This window comes from Sus scrofa, chromosome 3 (assembly GCF_054392235.1).
Source record: "Sus scrofa isolate SSC_HxYL_T2T_F1_AM1 chromosome 3, Sscrofa_HxYL_maternal_Yorkshire_Landrace_v2.0, whole genome shotgun sequence".
Taxonomy (NCBI): Eukaryota; Metazoa; Chordata; class Mammalia; order Artiodactyla; family Suidae; genus Sus; species Sus scrofa.
The window spans coordinates 139,673,976-139,692,659 of record NC_139385.1 but is presented as its reverse complement, the minus strand read 5'-3'; the positions used below and the strand labels follow the sequence as shown (position 1 = coordinate 139,692,659).

Below are 18,684 nucleotides of genomic sequence, written 5' to 3'. Positions count from 1 at the left end.
GAATACAACTGGACTGGCTCCTGGACCAGAAAGATGACCTCAGTGGAAAAACTTATAACAAAGTCCGCAGTAACTTGAGAGTATTGTAGCGATTCTAATGTCTGCTTTTGAGAAATGTGCCCCGGTTAGGAAAGACATGAATATTAAGGGAATACAACTGGTGTACCTTTTAAGTCTAAAACTATTTTAAAGTTTAAAAATTTTAAATCACACAAAAAACTCCTTCTGATTGTGCTACAAAGGACAGGAGAGAAACAGCCATGAAGCAGATGAGCTGTGTCTACGTGGGGGCGGGGGGTGTGAAATGTCACGGGCATCTTAAAGGGAATCTGAGAATTCTGCACAAAGACACGTTAATGACGATACTACTCGTTCCCTTTATTTTTTCTCACTCTTTTCTTTCAAAACAAAAAACTCCACATTATTTTACTTTCATGATCCCTTAAAACTTTACTATTTTATCATTTTAAAATATACTTTGCTCCTCAATAGGAATTATGCATAAAATATATATTATCTCTAAATGACTTTTTGAAGTTTTATAAGAAAAGACAGACATGCATATGAATATAAAACCCCTGTAATTCTATCAACGCTAGAGTCTGACTACTGATTACTTGTGAGCTGGGTTTTATCGAGATGAAGGGTAAATTATCAATAAATGAAAATACATTACAATACGCTTCTTTGCATAAAGGAGAAATGGCAACCACCTGCCAGGTCTTTTTGAAAGTATCCATATATAATAAAATTATTTTGAAGTCAAATGAATCTTAGGAACCAAAATAACGACCTTTGGATGGAAATCTCATTAAAAGATGGAGAAAAAGTACAAAAGTGATAAGGAAAAAACCCTTTCAATAATTCAGTATATACATTCTTTAGTGGAAAAGTAATTACACTACGTGGACAGCATGGTAACATTTAAGAGCTCGTCATGCATTCTTACTTGAAATTTACCTGTGACCAAAAACGATCATTTCAGTATACTTCACAATTTATTTTTAATGTTTTCTTCTAAAACAGAAAACTGAATGCAAATGTTAGTCTGTTTGAAGTGTTAAACATAAACTTCAAAATTCACAGAAATTAGAATTCCTCCACGTACAACCACAGCTCACGAAACAGATTTAAATTACTTTGATGAAACTATATGATTTTATATTGTAAGTAGATTAAACTACACTCTGGAACATGATCATCTTTGGTAAATTCATTAAATAAGCTTAGAACTGATTAGCCAGAAATGAAGAGCCATGCAAAGGCTGAAAGCAGCTATTAGAACAAACCCAAGGCACTGAAATGAGCACGGATTTATAAACAGCCCAGCATGAGGTTGCCAATGATTGCTTCTAAGTCTAAGGTAAGAAAAGAAAGATTGCACTGAAAGTTTCGGTACCTGTCTCTGTTTGTTAAACCCAGAGTCACACGGCTTTAAGGAAGGAATAAAACAGAATGAAGGACACGAGCTTAAAGTGAAACATCAACTACATACATATAATAAACACAGGCAGCACGTTCGTCATTCCTCTCATTCTTCTCTAACTGTGAACACACCACCTCTACAGCAACACAAAGCAAGGAACACTCGCAAACACACACGTGGCAGTTTGATTTCATTAACATGGGCTTGGTAATTTTAAACCTGTACTCTCAAACTTGATATTCTTTCTAGTAAAAGAATAAATAAGTCATGGGCCCTACATTCAACAAGAAAACCAGGTAGATCAAATTTGCTACGAAAAGTCAATATTCCTGCTACATAACAAGTTTTAAATTAATTTTTAAATCTGATTGAAAACCTCCAACTATTAATCGTTTTCTGTGCAGATTAGGTTGGTGGTAGATATTCTTAAAATAGTTAAAATAATCTAGAGGTAACTGACAATATTGAGTCAAAGTCCATTTACAATGCTTTGCTTTGTTTTTTTACGTACTCATTATCTGCAGTATTTCATGAGAACCTTGTTTTCAAGTTGACACATCAACCTTATTTGTTATAAGTTGGTTTTTAGAAAGTTCCTATGTATACCTGTGGAGACCTGAGAAAAGTATCAGAAAGGAGTGCTAACGAAATCATAGTTTACTACAGGATACCCAAGACACAAAAGAAAGTTATTGTTTCCTAGCTGGAAGATGGACCTTCCTCTTCCACCTACATGAGAAATAAAAATGCGGTCCAAGTTTGACAAATGAGGTTTACCTAACACCACATTTAAAGGGCAATCTTAAAAAACACATGTACCAGATATGATGTTGTTATTTTTAAACTTTCACCTATACTCTAGGATTTCAATGATCTCACTACTGCAATATCACATTTCTTCAATTACCTCCCAACCAATTTAGTTATAGTTTTAAAAGATTTCTTGAGCTGAAGCCTGGCACAAAAACTTGAGCTGGAAGTGAATACAATTTTTCATTTTACTACTGAAGAAAAAATAAGCAAACGCTTTTCCAAATGGAAAAATGCACCCCCTGCCGTTTAGCAGAGGGAACTATATCCAACCTCCTGGAATAGACCATGATAGAAAATCACATTAAAAAAAGAATGTATACGTGTGTACACGCGGATATAGATTTTATATACAAATATAGATAGAGCTGAGTCTCCGCGCTCTACAGCAGAAATTGGCACATTATAAACCAACTAGACTTGAATAAAAAAGAAAGAATTTTGAAAAAATAAAAATGCATTTCTACAATGCTTTAGAAAGTATAAGTGGGCCTCCTGAGAGAAAGTGTAAGCGTACCCGGCCTGAGCCTGCCATCTGAACGGGCCCCGACGCGCGCCCTGCCTCACCCACGGACTCTTTCGCCTTCTCGTCCCAGTCTGCTCCTGAACAATGAGCGACAGCTTGATGTGGACATGTTGCTTGTTTGAAAACAGGTTTTAAGTTCTAAGCCAGTGGTGGAAACAAAAACGACCTACAGTGGAGTCCCATCTTTTTTTTTTGTTTACTTTGGTCCCTCTACCAATTGGATTCAGTTCAATGAAAACCATGACCTTCACTTTCACACTTGCAGTAACTCAGTAAATCGTCATCAATCTCCAAAAGCCAAAGGACCACCACACTGGAAAGCAGGAGGCCGTATTTCACAACACCTGCGCGATTCTAAAGTTCTTTGCAGGGAAACTCTGTGCTAATTATTTTCATGCCTTTTCAGCAAGGTAGGAAGATGATCTAAATAAAGCTCCCTAAATGTGTCGCGAAAACCCTGCGACAGAGCAGGTGCAGAAAGAATGGCTTGGTGGCACTGATGGTTCCCGCCCGGCAGCTCCATGAGGGCAGAGGCCCGCCAGTTTCATCCACTGGAATAGCGGCTCAGGACATCCCCAAACCAGCCAGCGATCACACAGGCTCTGAGGCGGTCCAGCCACGTGAGTCAAGGAAGGACAAGGGGACGAAGAAACACTCACCTCGCCTTCCTCTGAGAAACTGCTTTTCAAGGAAACACGGGTACCACCATGAGCCGCTCATACCTTAAATGAAAGACTGAACTGGGGAGTTCCCATCATGGCTCAGTGCTAACAAACCCAACTGGCATCCATGAGGACGCAGGTTCGATCCCTGGCCTCGCTCAGTGGGTTAAGGATCCGGCGTTGCCATGAGCTGTGGGGCAGGTGGCATATGCAGCTTGGACCCCGAGTTGCCGTGGCTGTGGTGTAGGCCGGCAGAGCCAGCTCCGATTCGACCCCTAGCCTGGGAACCTCCATATGCTGCTGGTGCAGCCCTAAAAAAAAAAAAAAAAAAAGACAAAAAAATTTTTTTTAAATAGAGACTGAATACAACACTCTAAAAGCAACTCTTTGAAAGACCTTAACAGCGCCTCTGAGGAGATGGGACTAGAGACAGACCCTCCTTGGTGGGGCCTCCGTGCACGGCCACAGAATGACCTGAACGCCCCTACTTCTTGGTGGGATCTCGACTGAAAGAAGGTAAAGGCACCGAGTAAAATTCCCCGGGGAAGCTTTCAAAACTGTAAAGTATTTGGAACAGTCAAATAACCTGGAAACCCTTCTAAGTTCTAGAAAACAACTCAACTGACAGCTTTCGGGCCAGAGAAGCATCAACAGATAAGACTGAGTTAGTGTAAACTGACGGGGGTATTTGCACACTCCCCCCCCCCCCCCACTGAAAAGGTTATTTATACAAAACAGTTTTAGTTTCTGACTCTTTAAATACAGCTCTGTGGAATCCGGCCTTTAGGAGAGTAGTAATAATGATCATTATTAAGTACTTCGAGTACATGAAGGTGGAGCTCTCCTTACATCAGACCTATGAGGTAGGTCTGCTTTTTCCAGATGAAGAAGTGGAATATCAGAGAGGTTAAGTGATTTCTCCAAGGCAAAAAGCTAATTGCCAGGGTCTGTTGAACTTGAAAGACCAAGCACCTGACCCAGTTGGGCTCAGGACTGACAGGGCAGAGAGGGCAGCAGGGGTGAGGCAGGCTGCACGCTAACAGCCCCATGGATTGAGGTCTACACCCAGTGCTCCCTCCTGTGAGCCTCGGGGAGTCCCACAGATGGCCCTGGACCAGACCAGGGGTCCTGGAGCTCTCCGAGAACCCTGCAGAGAAAAGGCAACTCCAAAGTGGGGCCACGGGTCTTTTATTTTTACTGGTTTGTATAAACTAGAGTTCTGATGAAGATTTCATTTCTTAAAAAGGGCTTCTCTGCTTTGAAAGCTTGAAAACACTTGTCCTTTCTCGCTCTAACATCTGGGGGATCATATCTTGGGTCCAATGGGGTTTTTTTAGTTTTACAAGATTTGGCATATATTTTCTCTATTATAAAATTACAGGGGAAAGAGCTAGCACAGAGGCTTCGCTGTGACACCCCGCCTGGAAGATGGAGAAACACCCAGAGGCATCTACAACTTATCTGATTAGTCCTCGGCTGGACCTCACAAGTCACCATCATTACAAGGGTCCTTAATGTCAGAGAACCCAACTATTTTCGTAAGGATCTAATTTATAAAGGCTTATGAGCTATTCCTTAGGATAAAACAAGAGGGGACCACCTATATTGAAAAGACCATAGCGAGTTGGTTAACTTTCTGTGGTCTTGGCTTTTGTGATGTGTGTGTGTGTGTGTCTGTGTGTGTGTGTGACTCATTCTTTTGTGTCCCTAAAGACGAGGTGTCCAAAAAGGTGTGTGGAGCTCCTGACTTATCTCTAAGAAGCTCTTGCCATGAAGTGTTGCCTCCGCACGGCTGAGTGAGCGGAGATGGACTCAATCTGCCGTCTTGTTACCGCAGAAATTATACGGAGGTTTCCGCTACAGGACTGAAAACCAAAAGAGCCACAAAGGGCTACGGACTTTTCACATTAACTGCTGCTGTGTCGGCTCAGGTTTATATGAGGAGCCCACACAGTGTTCCTGTGTACAGACACTTCATACTTCCACCACGGCTTCTAATACGGCTTTGAACTCAGTGTCTACTTGAACTCGCCTACTAGAAAAGAAATTTTACATGCCACTGTCATTGCTAATTTCTTAAAAGCAAAAGAAGGCTCGGGAAGCAACTATTATTGATTACACAGAGTGCACAACTATCTTTTAATACTAAAAGAAGAGCAAAGAGTATGGTTATTTTATTCAGTGAAGGCACTGATATATTCAGAGCATTTTAACTCACTGTTATTGGCCTTCTAAACACATCTTAGAAGTTGCCTTATTTCCCCTTCCTCAAAAACTCATTTTAAAATTTGCCTGATGCTCCTTCACTGGTTCCTGAAATTACAGCCACCTTTTAATCACAAGGGTGTGTCTACATTCTTACGCGTGGAACAGCTACTATTTCAGTGAGCCTCTGTCATTAAGACCCTCAAATTCTTCACAGTATCTCATTTTCATCAAAAGTTTGCTGAGAAATTTTAGCTCAGAGAATTGGATCGCATGCATGAATCGATGATATATTAAAGGCTCCCTGACTGAACTAAAAGTCATTCTTGCTTGTGGTGGCAATGAACCATGGATTAAAGATTCCTCTAGGAGTTCCCATTGTGGCTCAGCGGAAATGAATCTGACTAGTAACCATGAGGACGCAGGTTCGATCCCTGGCCTTGCTCAGTGGGTTGAGGATCCGGTGTTGCCCTGACCTGTGGTGTCGGTCACAGACACAGCTCAGATCTGGTGTTGCTATCTATGGCTGTGGTGTAAGCTGGCAGCTGTAGCTCCAATTTGACCCCTAACCAGGGAACCTCCAAATGCCATGGGTGCAGCCCTAAAAAGACAAAAAAAAAAAAAAAAAAAAAAAAAAAAAGAAAGAAAAAGATTCCTCTAACACCCAAACAGAATTACTATGGTTTATTATGTCTATCATTTGTGGATAACCAAAGGCACTCTGACACTTCAGCTAAAATATTAACGACTCCAAATGAACCATCAGCCCCTCAATGGAAACACCAAAATGGTTCTTTCTATCTCATTAACATTAACTCAAAGAAAAGTAAAGTTAAAAAATGATTACCTACTCATATGCACGCTTTAAGATAAAAATTACAGGATGCAATATTTCACCAAATTAATTCTTAACTCCTACGCCACATGAAACTGACCATGTTTACACGGGCATAACATTCTGATGGAAATATTTAAGAACTTAAAATACAAACTGGGCTCTTAAATTCCACACTGATTGAATGAATGAAGATTTAAAGGCTCATCACATTAAATGTATTTCTCATTAAATACAAACCCTTGAGTGATATCACAAAGTGACATCCTACAAAACTTGGTTTTTTATAGAAACCTACCCTAAAGTGTTCGGGGAAAGAATTTTAAATAATTCCCACTACGCGCTAAACGAACTCTGTTTATCTGGAAACTTTATTTCCAGAAACTGGAGATAAATACAGTTGGCCCTTGAACAACACAGGTCTGAATTATGCAGGGTCACTTTTACGCAGTTTTTTTTTCAAAAGTAAATACACAGGAATACCCGACCTATGGTTGGTTGAATCTGTAGCTGCAGAATCACAGATAAGGAGGAGCCACTTACGCTGGAGGGCTGACTAAGGTACAGGCTCTGTTCGCGACTGTTAGGATTCGGGGCTGCTAGCAGGGTCAGTGCCCTAACCCCCACATTCTGCAAGGGTCAGCTGTATGCAGATACAGGAAAGCAGTACTGTAGCAGTCCCGAATTCACACCAGGCATGGGCACCGGGATTAAACATGAGTCACTAAGCATCCATACCTGGTCTACACCATCCAGCTCAGAACGTCTTTGTGTAGTCTCAATGCTGATTTGGGGTATTTTGTGAAAAAAAAAACATCAAAAAACAAAACATATGCATTCTGCATGTATAGTCCCAGCTGCAGGTTTAAGAAAAACCAGCACATGAGAAAGTCAAGTCCACCGTTAAGGAACAGACACCACCAAGTGACTGCTCCTGCGGACTGCTGGAAAAACGCCTTCCTTACTAGACGACAAAACCACCCAACCCATGTCATTGAAAAGGGGGAAAAGCAGGAGGAAATGGAGGGTAAAGTTAAACATGAGCTGTTTAATTAATCCATGGACTCTAGGCATTAGTATTCAGCTACTCTACAGCAGCGGCCCGTCACACCACGGATGCAGTTAGTGAACTGCCGTCACCACGACTGAAGACCGTCGTGACTGCTGCACAAGCGGCGAGACGCTCGCGTTCCACACCACGAGACTACTCCGTTACCCTCGAGGAGCCTGTGGGTGAAGAAAGCCCCTCAGCAGCGTCCTCCTTGATAACCTCCTACCAACACAAAACGAGAGTGGGGGTGAAAGTGAAGGCCTGAGCCGGACGAAGAAGGAGCGCGACGCTGGACCGCTGGACCCCGGGAGCCTGGCCGGGATCGGAGCTCCCCTTCCACGCCAGGATCTTAAACCTTCAGCCACGGCCTACGTTCTATAGATTCGGCCTCCAGACTTAAAAAACGTACTAACAGGAATCTCTTTTTAAAACCGTTAAACTCAGTTGATCATCAGGAACACCTAAAACCGCGGGCACAACAGTATTTTGGTTTTGATTCGAAGTAACAGTAATTTGAAGAATTCTCTTACCCTGTTTAATGTCTGCTATTAGATCCAAATAGTCTCTCCCTAGACCCCCTCATTTTATACCATCGTGCTCGCATTCATATACATACAGATACCATACGTGTATGTCCTTTGAAAAGAAATGAGAAACTAACAGACATAACGGCTTCGTTTTAAAAGTCTGCTGACAAACAATACACTACAGGCCGGAAACTGATCATAAATAACTCATCATTTATTCCCTGAGGCTGCTAGTGACTTTCCTTCCGTAGCTCTTTGCCAGAAATGAAAAACAAAACACATTTTGGGTTAGTAATAGCTTATGTTTCTTAGAACTCTTTATAAAATAAGTTGTGCTTTTACGCCAGAAAGGAAATAACCAAACTTCTAATGCTGACTGTGTTTCTTATTGGATTAATGCTTTAGTTACCCTTTTTCATACTTACTAGGCCATTGCTCTGATCTCTGGGCAAATTCGTTTTTACTGATGGACGTGAGATGAGATGGTGGGAACCGCCAGGGTAGTACCGTGGCGTGTAAAGGTATGGGGCAAAGAATGGCTATGGAAAAAACACGTAACAAAAGAAGGGGATAAACAATTACAGAAATCAAAGTGGAATGAGATTCATCAAATGAAACTAACCAATAAAACACAACTCCAAGTTTTTCATGCAAGTGACAAAACAAACGAAAACAGCCTCACTCATATTCTGTAAGATATCAAACCCAAACATGAAACGTATGATTTACAATCTCACATTGCTGATTTAATGCAAGCTTTTTTAAAAGCAACTAAAGTTTTGTACCTTACGACTTGACACAAGAGTTTCTCTTTACACTTTACATTTTTATGGGTTTACCATGTGTCAGGTTCTGAGTGATTTACAAATATTAACTCACAATCTCATTTCAAAAAAGCAGAATAGAACTTCCATAGAATACTATTCTTTACCAAAACACAATTAGCCTTAAGGGCGACCAGAAAGTCTCAATATATGAGAACCCCCTAGCATGGACTCCAGGAATACCGTTACTCTAAGTTCCTAGACTTTACTTCATAGTCTATGTGCTGGAGTTTACTCTGTCTCCTAAATAGGCAAAGGTATTTTTAAACTGGGGAATCCACTGTTCAAAGGAGATCTAGGGCTATAGCATTTATTTGTAACCAGCTTCATATAAACAGGGGCTATCAGATTACATGGGCTAAAAATAAAGATTAAAACACACTAAACTTCACTACACTGATGTAACATCTTCCCTTACCTTTTTAACTTCTGCCATTTTAAGAAACTTCTGCTTTTAACTTTCAGACTAAAAACGTCAAATAACTGGAGCAAAAAATAACTAGATTTAAAAACACGAAAAATTGCTGAATGCTTTAAAAGTAACAAAACGCCCTTAAAGCATCACATCATTGTTATTCATGTAAAACTAGTTGAACACAAGGTCTCCAACTAGATGGCACGGCAATATTTTTTTAAACTTTTTGGTCTCAAAACTTCACCTGTCATCTAATGATCAATTGAGCCATTTTATATAAAATCACAGCAGATTTTAAGACTAATAAAATAAAAACCTGCATTTCACACTGCCGACACCCAGTTAAAGTTTACAAGGATGAAATACATTATAAAATGTTACTGTTCCACCTTTTTCTCCTTATCTGAGTCAAAGAATGAAACAACACTCATAATACCTCTATAAGCGGTATATACCCAATAACTTATATGGCCAGCTGGCCAACATTTCTGAAAAAGTGAAAATTTAAATTCTAGAATTCCTTCTTTACCACATTTGTTCTAAATTTCTCTATCTTCCTAGCTCACATGAAATGTATTTAGGCATGCAGTTGGCTTCTCTGAATGCTAGCCTTCATGTTTTCTCGAATTAGACTAAAGAAGGAAACAACAAAAATAAAGAAATTGCAACGGATCTTAGCGTTCCAGAAAGTATAATACTAGGATTAGTGCTCCGTTTTCCTGTAGGAAAAATTATCCTCATTAAAATGAGGCTGGCTTGTACCTTCTAACCTTGATAGGGTCTGAATACCGCTGATAATTAATTGTGCTATCATCCTTTGAGGGAGAAAATCATCATATTTATACTAAGTAAATAATGATACATGACTGAAGGTAAGTTGAAACAAAACTCTAGAAATGAGCTATAGCGCTATCACTTGGCAGTAGCATCTGAGTCCTCCAAGCAGTACTTCCCATCATTATCTCACATTTAAAAGCTATAACACATATCAAATACAGGTTCACTGAGCTACTGTAGAAACTTTTCATTGTTTTTAAATGCCTGCCAATATAAATTATTATACAAGATATAACAATTGGAACATTTGTTTGTGAACAAATAGAAAAACAGACCCCTTTGCAGCAAAGGAGAGTCACTGCTGACCCTGCAGAGTTCAACTTCTTATCAAAGTAACAAACAAGGGCAAAAAGCATCTCTAATTTGCAAATTCAGCTGAGATCTAGAACCTGCTAAAATTCAAAATTCTTCTGATTTTTGAAAAATCCTGTCTATGGCATTCAAACTGCACACCGTTTTGTCTCTTAAAGCTAAAGTACAGTTTCTAATACTTTCCGGAACAAATTCTTAAAATTTCAGATTCCCAGCCCCTGCCTACTTACCCTGTTGTAGAACGGGTGCTGGGGTCCCGTCATGCCGCTGTAATAGCTGCTGTGAGGCTGCGGTGACACAACCCCACCCGCAAAGGGTCCATTGAAGGACGTGGAAGAAGAGCAGACAGACGGAGGCTGACTGTAGCCTGAGGGCGGCCGAGGAGGAGCCTCGTGCAATGGAAGCGGGGGATACGCAAGCCCCCCGATATTAATCTGCTCTCTGGCAGCACGAACATCTGAAAGGTGAAACGATACCCCAGAAGGCCAAAGAAAAGAGCACATTAGGAAGCAGTCCAATTACCACATCCTCCGCTGGTCGCCAGCTAGAAACATGACTTTATCACTCTTTCCAGGGGCTCCAACTGGCCTGCGGAAGCAGACGCAGAATCCTGCACACTGCTTGGACACCGGAGTAAATAAAAGACACCCGACGACTCTGCATAAAAGCCTTTTGCACCATTTGACAAGTCACCAACCTCTAGATTCTTCTCTTCAGTTACCAGAACGATACATTTTTTTCTGACTTTCTAAGGTATTTGTTTATGCTATGCTAACAATTCTTAGGATGGATAAGGTTTTGCTAATTACTAATAAATCACTCTTAGGTAGTAAATACAGTGTTAGCTGAGACTGGAGGCTTGCAAACGCTATGACTCATCCACCTCTAAGCAACAATGAACAAGTCCACAGCCACACAATGCACGTCTGGTGGCAGCCGTATGTAGGCGTCGAGGCTCTCGCTTCCTAATTCCTGGAAAATGCAGAGGTGGGTCAGCAGCACCTGTGTCATACAAAAGACAGGGTGTCCGGACAGAGGTTTTGCGTCCTTGCGGCAGCGCCTCAAGGACACAGTGTCTTCGAAATCTTCAGGTCACTGTCCTCAAGGTCCAGCCCCGATTTAGCTTAAAATTTAAAAAGTAATAGAGATTTTCTTAAGCTTCTGCATAGAGATCTCTGTTAAAGACAGAAGACTAGTGACAAAAAAGTGACAATGGACAGACATCTTACAGGGGTGACTATACATTACAAGGAATCTGACTCCCAAAAATGCTCAGCCGTGTCAACTGGGAAGTGCACGGTAAGGTCAACTGAACAAAGAGCACGTTCCTCGCGGCCCCAAAAGGATGTCGAGATTCTCCGTTTCATTCATTCTCCTTGCAAGGGCTTGGTTCAGTATTCCTTGGTTTTTCATGGAGCAGGAGAAATTTATGCAGCTAATTTTTTTGAACTTTTTTTTTTTTTTTTAGCAGTTTAGAGAAGGACATTTTTTAGTACTTTAGAGAAGAAAAATTACATTTACAACTAGTACCCACCTGCAATAATTTCCCGGAGTTTGGGATCTAGATTTACAGTGCACGGCAAAAAGGTTTTCACATCTCGAGCCACAAGAACTGGGGTCCTTGAAGACAGAAACACTTCAAAATTTCGTATATCTCCATCTATTTCAAGCAGTGGCTCAACATCTTTAGTTGTTGGAATATTCTTTGATATTCTTCAAAGAAGACACAAATGGAAAAGGCCTTTAATGTCACTACTAGAAAGACAAAGTCTGCATGTAACTTAATACTTGTTATTTATAAAAATAACGAACACATTACACACCTTGTTCTCATAGGTTTTTTTTAAAGAAAAGAAAAAGAAACAAGAGAAGTAGTCTAGTTACCAGCGCTGAGGTCAGAATTATACTGCCTTTAAGCAGAGGCAGGATTTGGGCTGGGAAGACAGAGGAAGGAAAGCAGCCCCTGTTCCAGGTATATCACACGGTGGCGACTACTTCTCAGTGAAGATGAACCGAGCCACCGTTTTACACACGAGAATGGTGGCCTCGGACAAATTAAACAGCTGAAGTCACACACTCAGAGAATCTGACTGGCTCTAAAATCCAGGTTTATTATAAGATTCCATGGTTCTTGCCTTTGCAAAGAAATGCAGAAGTGAAGCATAATTTCTAAATAAGTTACACAAACTAGAAAAAGCCCAGATTTTTCGTTTTCAAAAAGGTTTTATTTGCTACTGTGAAAGTAAAAACTGACTATATAAGCATATATATAAAACAGAATTACAAAAAAAAAAAAAAAAAAAAAACCACATACTTTTACCAACCAGACATGATAACTACTAATAGGGTCACTTAGTCTCATCTTTCATTCTGCAGAATTTTTTACATAGTTGAATTTATATACGTACGTGATTCTCTATCAGGTAGGCATCTTAAACGTAAAAACAAGTGACACGCACTAAAAACACCTACTAAGCGCTTCTACGTTGAACTATGTGAAACTGCCATTTTTACAGGTCAGAATCATCAAATACTGACAATTTCATCAGGTGCAAGCTACTACATGCCAGGCCACGTCCTGATCAGAGGCAGTAAGACAAGGGAACTGAAATAAGAAAGAGTGCTTAAAAGACAAGGGGATGGATGAGAAAACTGGCTGTAACCCAAGTGACCACTGACAACCAAGCGATCGATAACATGCCACGTGTCCATATGACGGCAGACTGCTTAGCAATACAAAGGAATGAAGTTATTTATCTATGCAACATGGATAAATCTCAGTAAATTACACTGAGTGAAAGAATACAGTATATGCTGAGTGAAAGAATATAGTAAGTAAAGAATATAGAGTTGTATTTTTTTCATTTATATAAAACTACAAAAATGTAAGCCAATCTGTAGTGACAGAAAGAGGCGAAGGTTCCCCGTGAAGTCAGGGATGTGGGGAAGATAAAAAGGGAGGGATTGCAAAGGATTAGGAGACACTGGAAGTGAGGTGTGCGCTCTCCCGAGGGTGGTGACGATTTGGTGGTGTCTCTCTCTCTCTCCATGTATATAACACATGCACACACATCAAAACTTCAGGAACTGTACAACTTAAATATGGCAATTTACTGTACGTCAATTATACCTCATAAATATGTTTTAAACTCACTAAAGTTGGTGATATCGTCAAAACACTCCATTCCCATTAGTCAAGAACAGTATCTGTGAGATTATACCGAGTCTAATTTCAGAGAAGCGGTAAGACTTTCATGCCCTTCAAAAAAAGTGAAATGGGATCTTACTCTATTCGTGATAATTCCATTAGTTCTCTGGGACTAGCACTTTACTACTCAGGCCCAATACTTGGCTAGTAGCCATTTATTAAAAGCCGTCTAAGGGTAAAACCAGAGAACAAAATCAGCAAGCAGGGAAATCTGGATACGGTACCGGTGAGATAATAAGGACAGCAAGTTTGTCCTAATGAATTTGAGGAAGTCCTTTTATGGACTCCTGCACACGTGCACAGAACTGAAAAGCCCTCGGAAAAGGGATTACTTCTTAATAAATTAAATGCGCATTTAAACTGCCTATTAAGTATATTTAAAATGCAAGAGGAAACTTGGAGAATGGGTGCACAGAATACTCAGCAGAAGTGGCCAGGATCTCAGAGCTTCAACAGTTAAAAAGGTACATGGTCTATTTCAGGAGTTTAACATAAAATATGAAGAAGAGAAGCTAGAAAGATTTAGATAAAAACACACAGCTGACGAGTCACATGAAACAAGTTAAGAGAATCTGAATGCCAGCTCTGCTTAAGCCTGAATGTGAATAGTGTTCGCCACGCGATGAATAATAGAGCTGTTCACAAGCCAACAGTCTGCTGCTGGTTTCCAGATTGAAGTCTCTATTCTAACCTTTTGAGCTCAATACATTAAACTCTTCTACTGCAAGAGATATTTATGTAAATGATAATCTTTTGGCAGTCGGCCACCAAAATCATATGTGCCTTTATTTTTCAGATATTTTTCCAAAGGTTAGTATTTAAAGAATTGAAGTAACTTCACTTCTCATTGAAGAGGGAATTTAAATTTCCAGTATTGTGAATCATGTGAATTAAAGTTGCCAGCAGTTAAATGGCCCACAGAAAGCATTATAAAACCTCAGGCATCAGTGATCTCCTGGTAAGTTTAAATGCAATTTCTTTCTATGCTACCAGTCTAGCAGTACTTCTTAATGCCAACATCAGTGTAAGTTAAAAGCGTTGTGATTATAAGTGAGAGTGGTTTACAGAAAGCCCATATTAATTCCCTGGCAAAAATTACATAAGCCATTCATACCACGTCTATTCAAACGAAGGTTTTTAATTACATGGAAAAAATTCTACTTTAAATCAAAATATAAATAGGTTGGAAGAGCATAATTTATGAAGAAGGCATTATTTTCCATATTTTGTCTAAAAGTAGCTCCCTAATAATGCCATTATTTAATCATAAGAGGGTGAAAATTAAGATAAATTTTTAAAAAAGAATGTATATATGTATGTGTGACTGGGTCACCTTGCTGTACCATAGAAAATTGACAGAACTCTGTGAACCAGCTATGATGGAACAAATAAAAGTCATTTAGAAAAACTAAGACAAATTCTCTGTAAAATTTTTAAAAGTGAAAACTCAACTGCCTCAGAATTTTATTACTCTGAAATTAATTTAACTTCCAGGAGACTCTCAAATCCTCCCTATCAGTGAGTGCCCATTTGTTAAATTCTCTCCATGCACAGAGCACTCTGGAGATTCTGGAAGACAGAGGGAACACCCAGACAGAAAACAGCCACTCGGCACGGTAGCCAAAAGGTCAGAAACAAAGGATAAAATGAAATCCACTGTTAAGTCTATTGCTGCCTGCGGAGGACAGACAACCCAAACTCCCGGACGCCGCAGGAGCTCATCGTGCGCTCCTGTTCCATCCTACCTCGGTCAATGCCCACCTCTCCTCCGCCTCCCAGCCCAGCTCCCCGGCAGGGAGGCCCTCCGTGAAACCACACCGTGTTCCTCCGTGACACGTCCTCCTGGCACAAGTGCTTTCTTGCACACACATGCCACAACTAGAATGCTGTGGGATTCATTCCATATTCTGATTTCTGGTATTTAATGTGCTTGACTTACGGGTTTAAGGATGATCCAATAAGGCTTCGATACGGCAAACCATGAAAGTATTTGTCTAAGCTGCCACAAGGAGTCACTGGCAGAGCTAAACAATATTACTCTTTTACTTACAAAAAGAGCTTACGCTACATTTGCAAAAACCTCTTTCCCACTGAGAGTGTGCATGTCCAAGACAATCTACTGGGCCAGAACAGGAGGGCCCACGATGGCTCTTTCATATTAACGGAGGAAACACGCAGGCCTAAGATTTAAAGAATAAAAAAGCATTCCATGTGCAAACTCAGTAGCATATTGAATACCAGGTATTAGACACAATTTGCATATCTGCAGTCGGCCTTCGCTGAGCTTCATCTGGGCAGCACAAGATGTGACCTTGGCGGCAGGAATAATAGGAGGAAAATGTTCTGATCCTAAAAATCTCATCATTTGTAAATTTATCTAAAAAGCACTGAAATTATTTTGACACTCAAAGAGAAATGAAGTTGTTCGATTGGCTAGAAAACACAGTATCATCAAAGTCGGGGGCGGGGGGGGGGGGAAATCTCCCTTTGAAGCCATTACATAAACTTACTACGAATTTACACGTTAGATGCTGCCCATTAAATGAAGTTCTAATGAAGGCAGTGATTTCTAGGGATACAACGCCTGCATGAAATGCAACTTGGCTGTATTCTGTTTACTGCAATGACTTTCCTTACATCCAGAGCTGACAAACTCAGATAACTTAGAATAAGGCTATAATGTTTGACAATTAAAACTAAAAGCAATGAGTTTTTTGGTTTGTTTTTGTTTTTGTTTTTAAGGCATAAAAACGTATTTAAAGGCTGGGTCACTTGTTAACTGTGTGTGATCTGGGACCAGTCCTTTAACGCTCCAGATTCTAGCTTCCTTATTTCAAAGGTGATGTCTAAGACCTATGGCCCTCTAGAGGCTTTGAAGGAATCTTTGAGAGATGCTCATTCTCTCAAAGCAATGAAGGAAGTACCCGCCCACGCAAGATGCCCCTTCCTCGCCCCAGCTCCCTTGAGTTTTGCTATCAAAATGAGACACCCGAGCATGACCTTACTTGGCTATAAGGCTGCAATTTTGGTAACTACAGGGATGAGAACGGATCAGCAGGAAAGGTAAAACATGAAAGCCCAAAGAAGCAACTAAGTAACTAAGAAAGTATCTGCTTAGGCTCAATGGCAACGCTGCCTTGATTCCTGTGTATTAAGAAAAATGTTCTGAGCAATGCCTTACATTAAATCTGACAAAAAAAGATATTTAAATGTTATAAAGAATTGAAAGAGAACTAGTTTAAAATAAAGAACTAATATTGTTGAATACCAACTGTTTGCCATTCTTTGAGCCAGATGTTTCACCTAGTTTATCTAATTTCTATCTCCCAACAGTCCACGAGGCATTATTTCCTCATTTTTTTTTTTTTTTTTTTTTGTCTTTTCTAGAGCTGCTCCCGCGGCATATGGAGGTTCCCAGGCTAGGGGTCGAATCGGAGCTGCAGCCACCGGCCTACGCCAGACCCACAGCAACGAGGGATCCGAGCCGCATCTGCAACCTACACCACAGCTCACGGCAATGCCGGATGGTTAACCCACTGAGCAAGGGCAGGGACCGAACCTGCAACCTCATGGTTCCTAGTCAGATTCATTAACCACTGAGCCACGACGGGAACTCCTATTTCCATTTTTAAAATGAGGAACCCAAGGCTCAAGAGGTTATGCACTCGTCCTGACATGGCCTGTCTGTTCCTGGGGCAGAGCTGGAGCCCATGTCTGCCTGATCTGCAGTCCTGTACGCTGTTTCCTGCACTGGCTCAAACCCAGGGCCACAGGCAGGGCTCACAATTCTCATGCTAATGATTTACATGTTTTTAACTCCTTATAATTATAACAAAATAGAATGCTGTTACATATCAAATGTCAACACACTGAAGAAGACCAACATATGAGCCTGGGTTAGCAGGTTGTCCCAGGCTTTTTCTTTTGTTTCATTTTTTTGCATTTTGAAATAAAGTTTCTCTCCATCTGCATGTATGTATTTAAATTCCTTCATTTTTAAAAATCCAGACTAGCACTTTTCTGTTCACAAAATGAGGCAAGGACCCTACTCCACCCCCATGTGCCTGAGCACAGAACGCAGAAACTGGTAAGAGAACAGCAATAACTCATGAGGTGACCTGGTCGGCAGGACCCAGTCAAAGGAGCACCCAACACTTCAGCTATTATTTTTAAGAATACGAACAATGGTAAGATTATATTGGTGAGCCCCTAAGAAGCACAATCCCCAATCAAACTTTCAAGTTTCTGGATCAGATTAATTGAAAAGATCCTGCCACTGCAAAGCACGTTTAACAATTGGTGACATTTGCATCTACTCATGATCAAGAACTTGCTTCATCTTACATTGCCAAAACTAAGTACAGACACAAACAGGTGTTTAAATCGATGTAAGACTCCAGCGTTCAACTTGTTCAGAGCAGCTCATTGACCTAACTGAATTTATCAGGAAATGTAATTTATATTCATTCTGCTTTATTTATTGGGATTCTGCATAAGACTGAATTTGCAAAAAGGTTTCCCCTAGGGAGGAAGAGCCTGAAAAACAGTGTGCTGCATGCAGTAGGACGCCGACCCCACAAGGTCCGTGTAAGCGAACGGATGGCAACAATTCAACGACAGAAGGATCATTTCAAGCGAGGCTAAGAGAGAAAATTCCAGTAAAGAGGTAAAGAGGGCACCACACTTTACAACGGATGCAATAGGAAGACAGTATCTTTCGTAAAAAAGCAAAACCCACTGCTTTATATCAAGAGTTTATACAATCATATGATGCTCTAAAATAGCCCGACACAAGCAGCTGAACAAGACCAGTTCACGCAGCTCTGTGAAGGACACTAGCAACACCGGGAGGCGCCAGGAAGGGGTGAGATGGTTATGTACTTGCTGCCTTTAAGAAATCTCAGAACAAGTGTTACGCTAACCATATATAGGAAGCAAATGTTTTGCAATAACACTCTAAATAGCAAGAAGAATGGGTGCTCCGAGCTCAAAGCCCGCCTAGAAATACGCTTAAGGTTAAAGCAAATCTTTTATTACATAAGTTAT

The 18,684-nt window shown here is 40.5% G+C and overlaps 1 protein-coding gene across 39 annotated transcripts in view; it reads right to left on the bottom strand.

Moving 5' to 3' along the window:
• The window catches only part of KIDINS220 (kinase D interacting substrate 220), a 94,965-nt gene that overhangs the window by 15,617 nt on the left and 60,664 nt on the right, over positions 1–18,684 (bottom strand). For 10 of the 39 annotated variants that reach the window (XR_014842574.1, XR_014842575.1, XR_014842576.1 and 7 more), the window contains exons 23-25: positions 11,965–12,143; positions 10,661–10,887; positions 8,468–8,581 (exon numbers count right to left, since the gene is read on the bottom strand). Coding sequence is in view for 34 of the 39 variants with exons in the window: in XM_021087891.2 (XP_020943550.2) it covers positions 8,468–8,581; positions 10,661–10,887; positions 11,965–12,143 (520 nt within the window). In the remaining 5 variants the exon portion in view is untranslated. Of the gene's footprint in view, positions 1–1,399; positions 1,433–7,680; positions 7,738–8,467; positions 8,582–10,660; positions 10,888–11,964; positions 12,144–18,684 lie in introns of all 39 variants that reach the window. The other 29 variants (XR_014842573.1, XM_021087890.2, XM_085020026.1 and 26 more) reach the window with 5 other exon arrangements.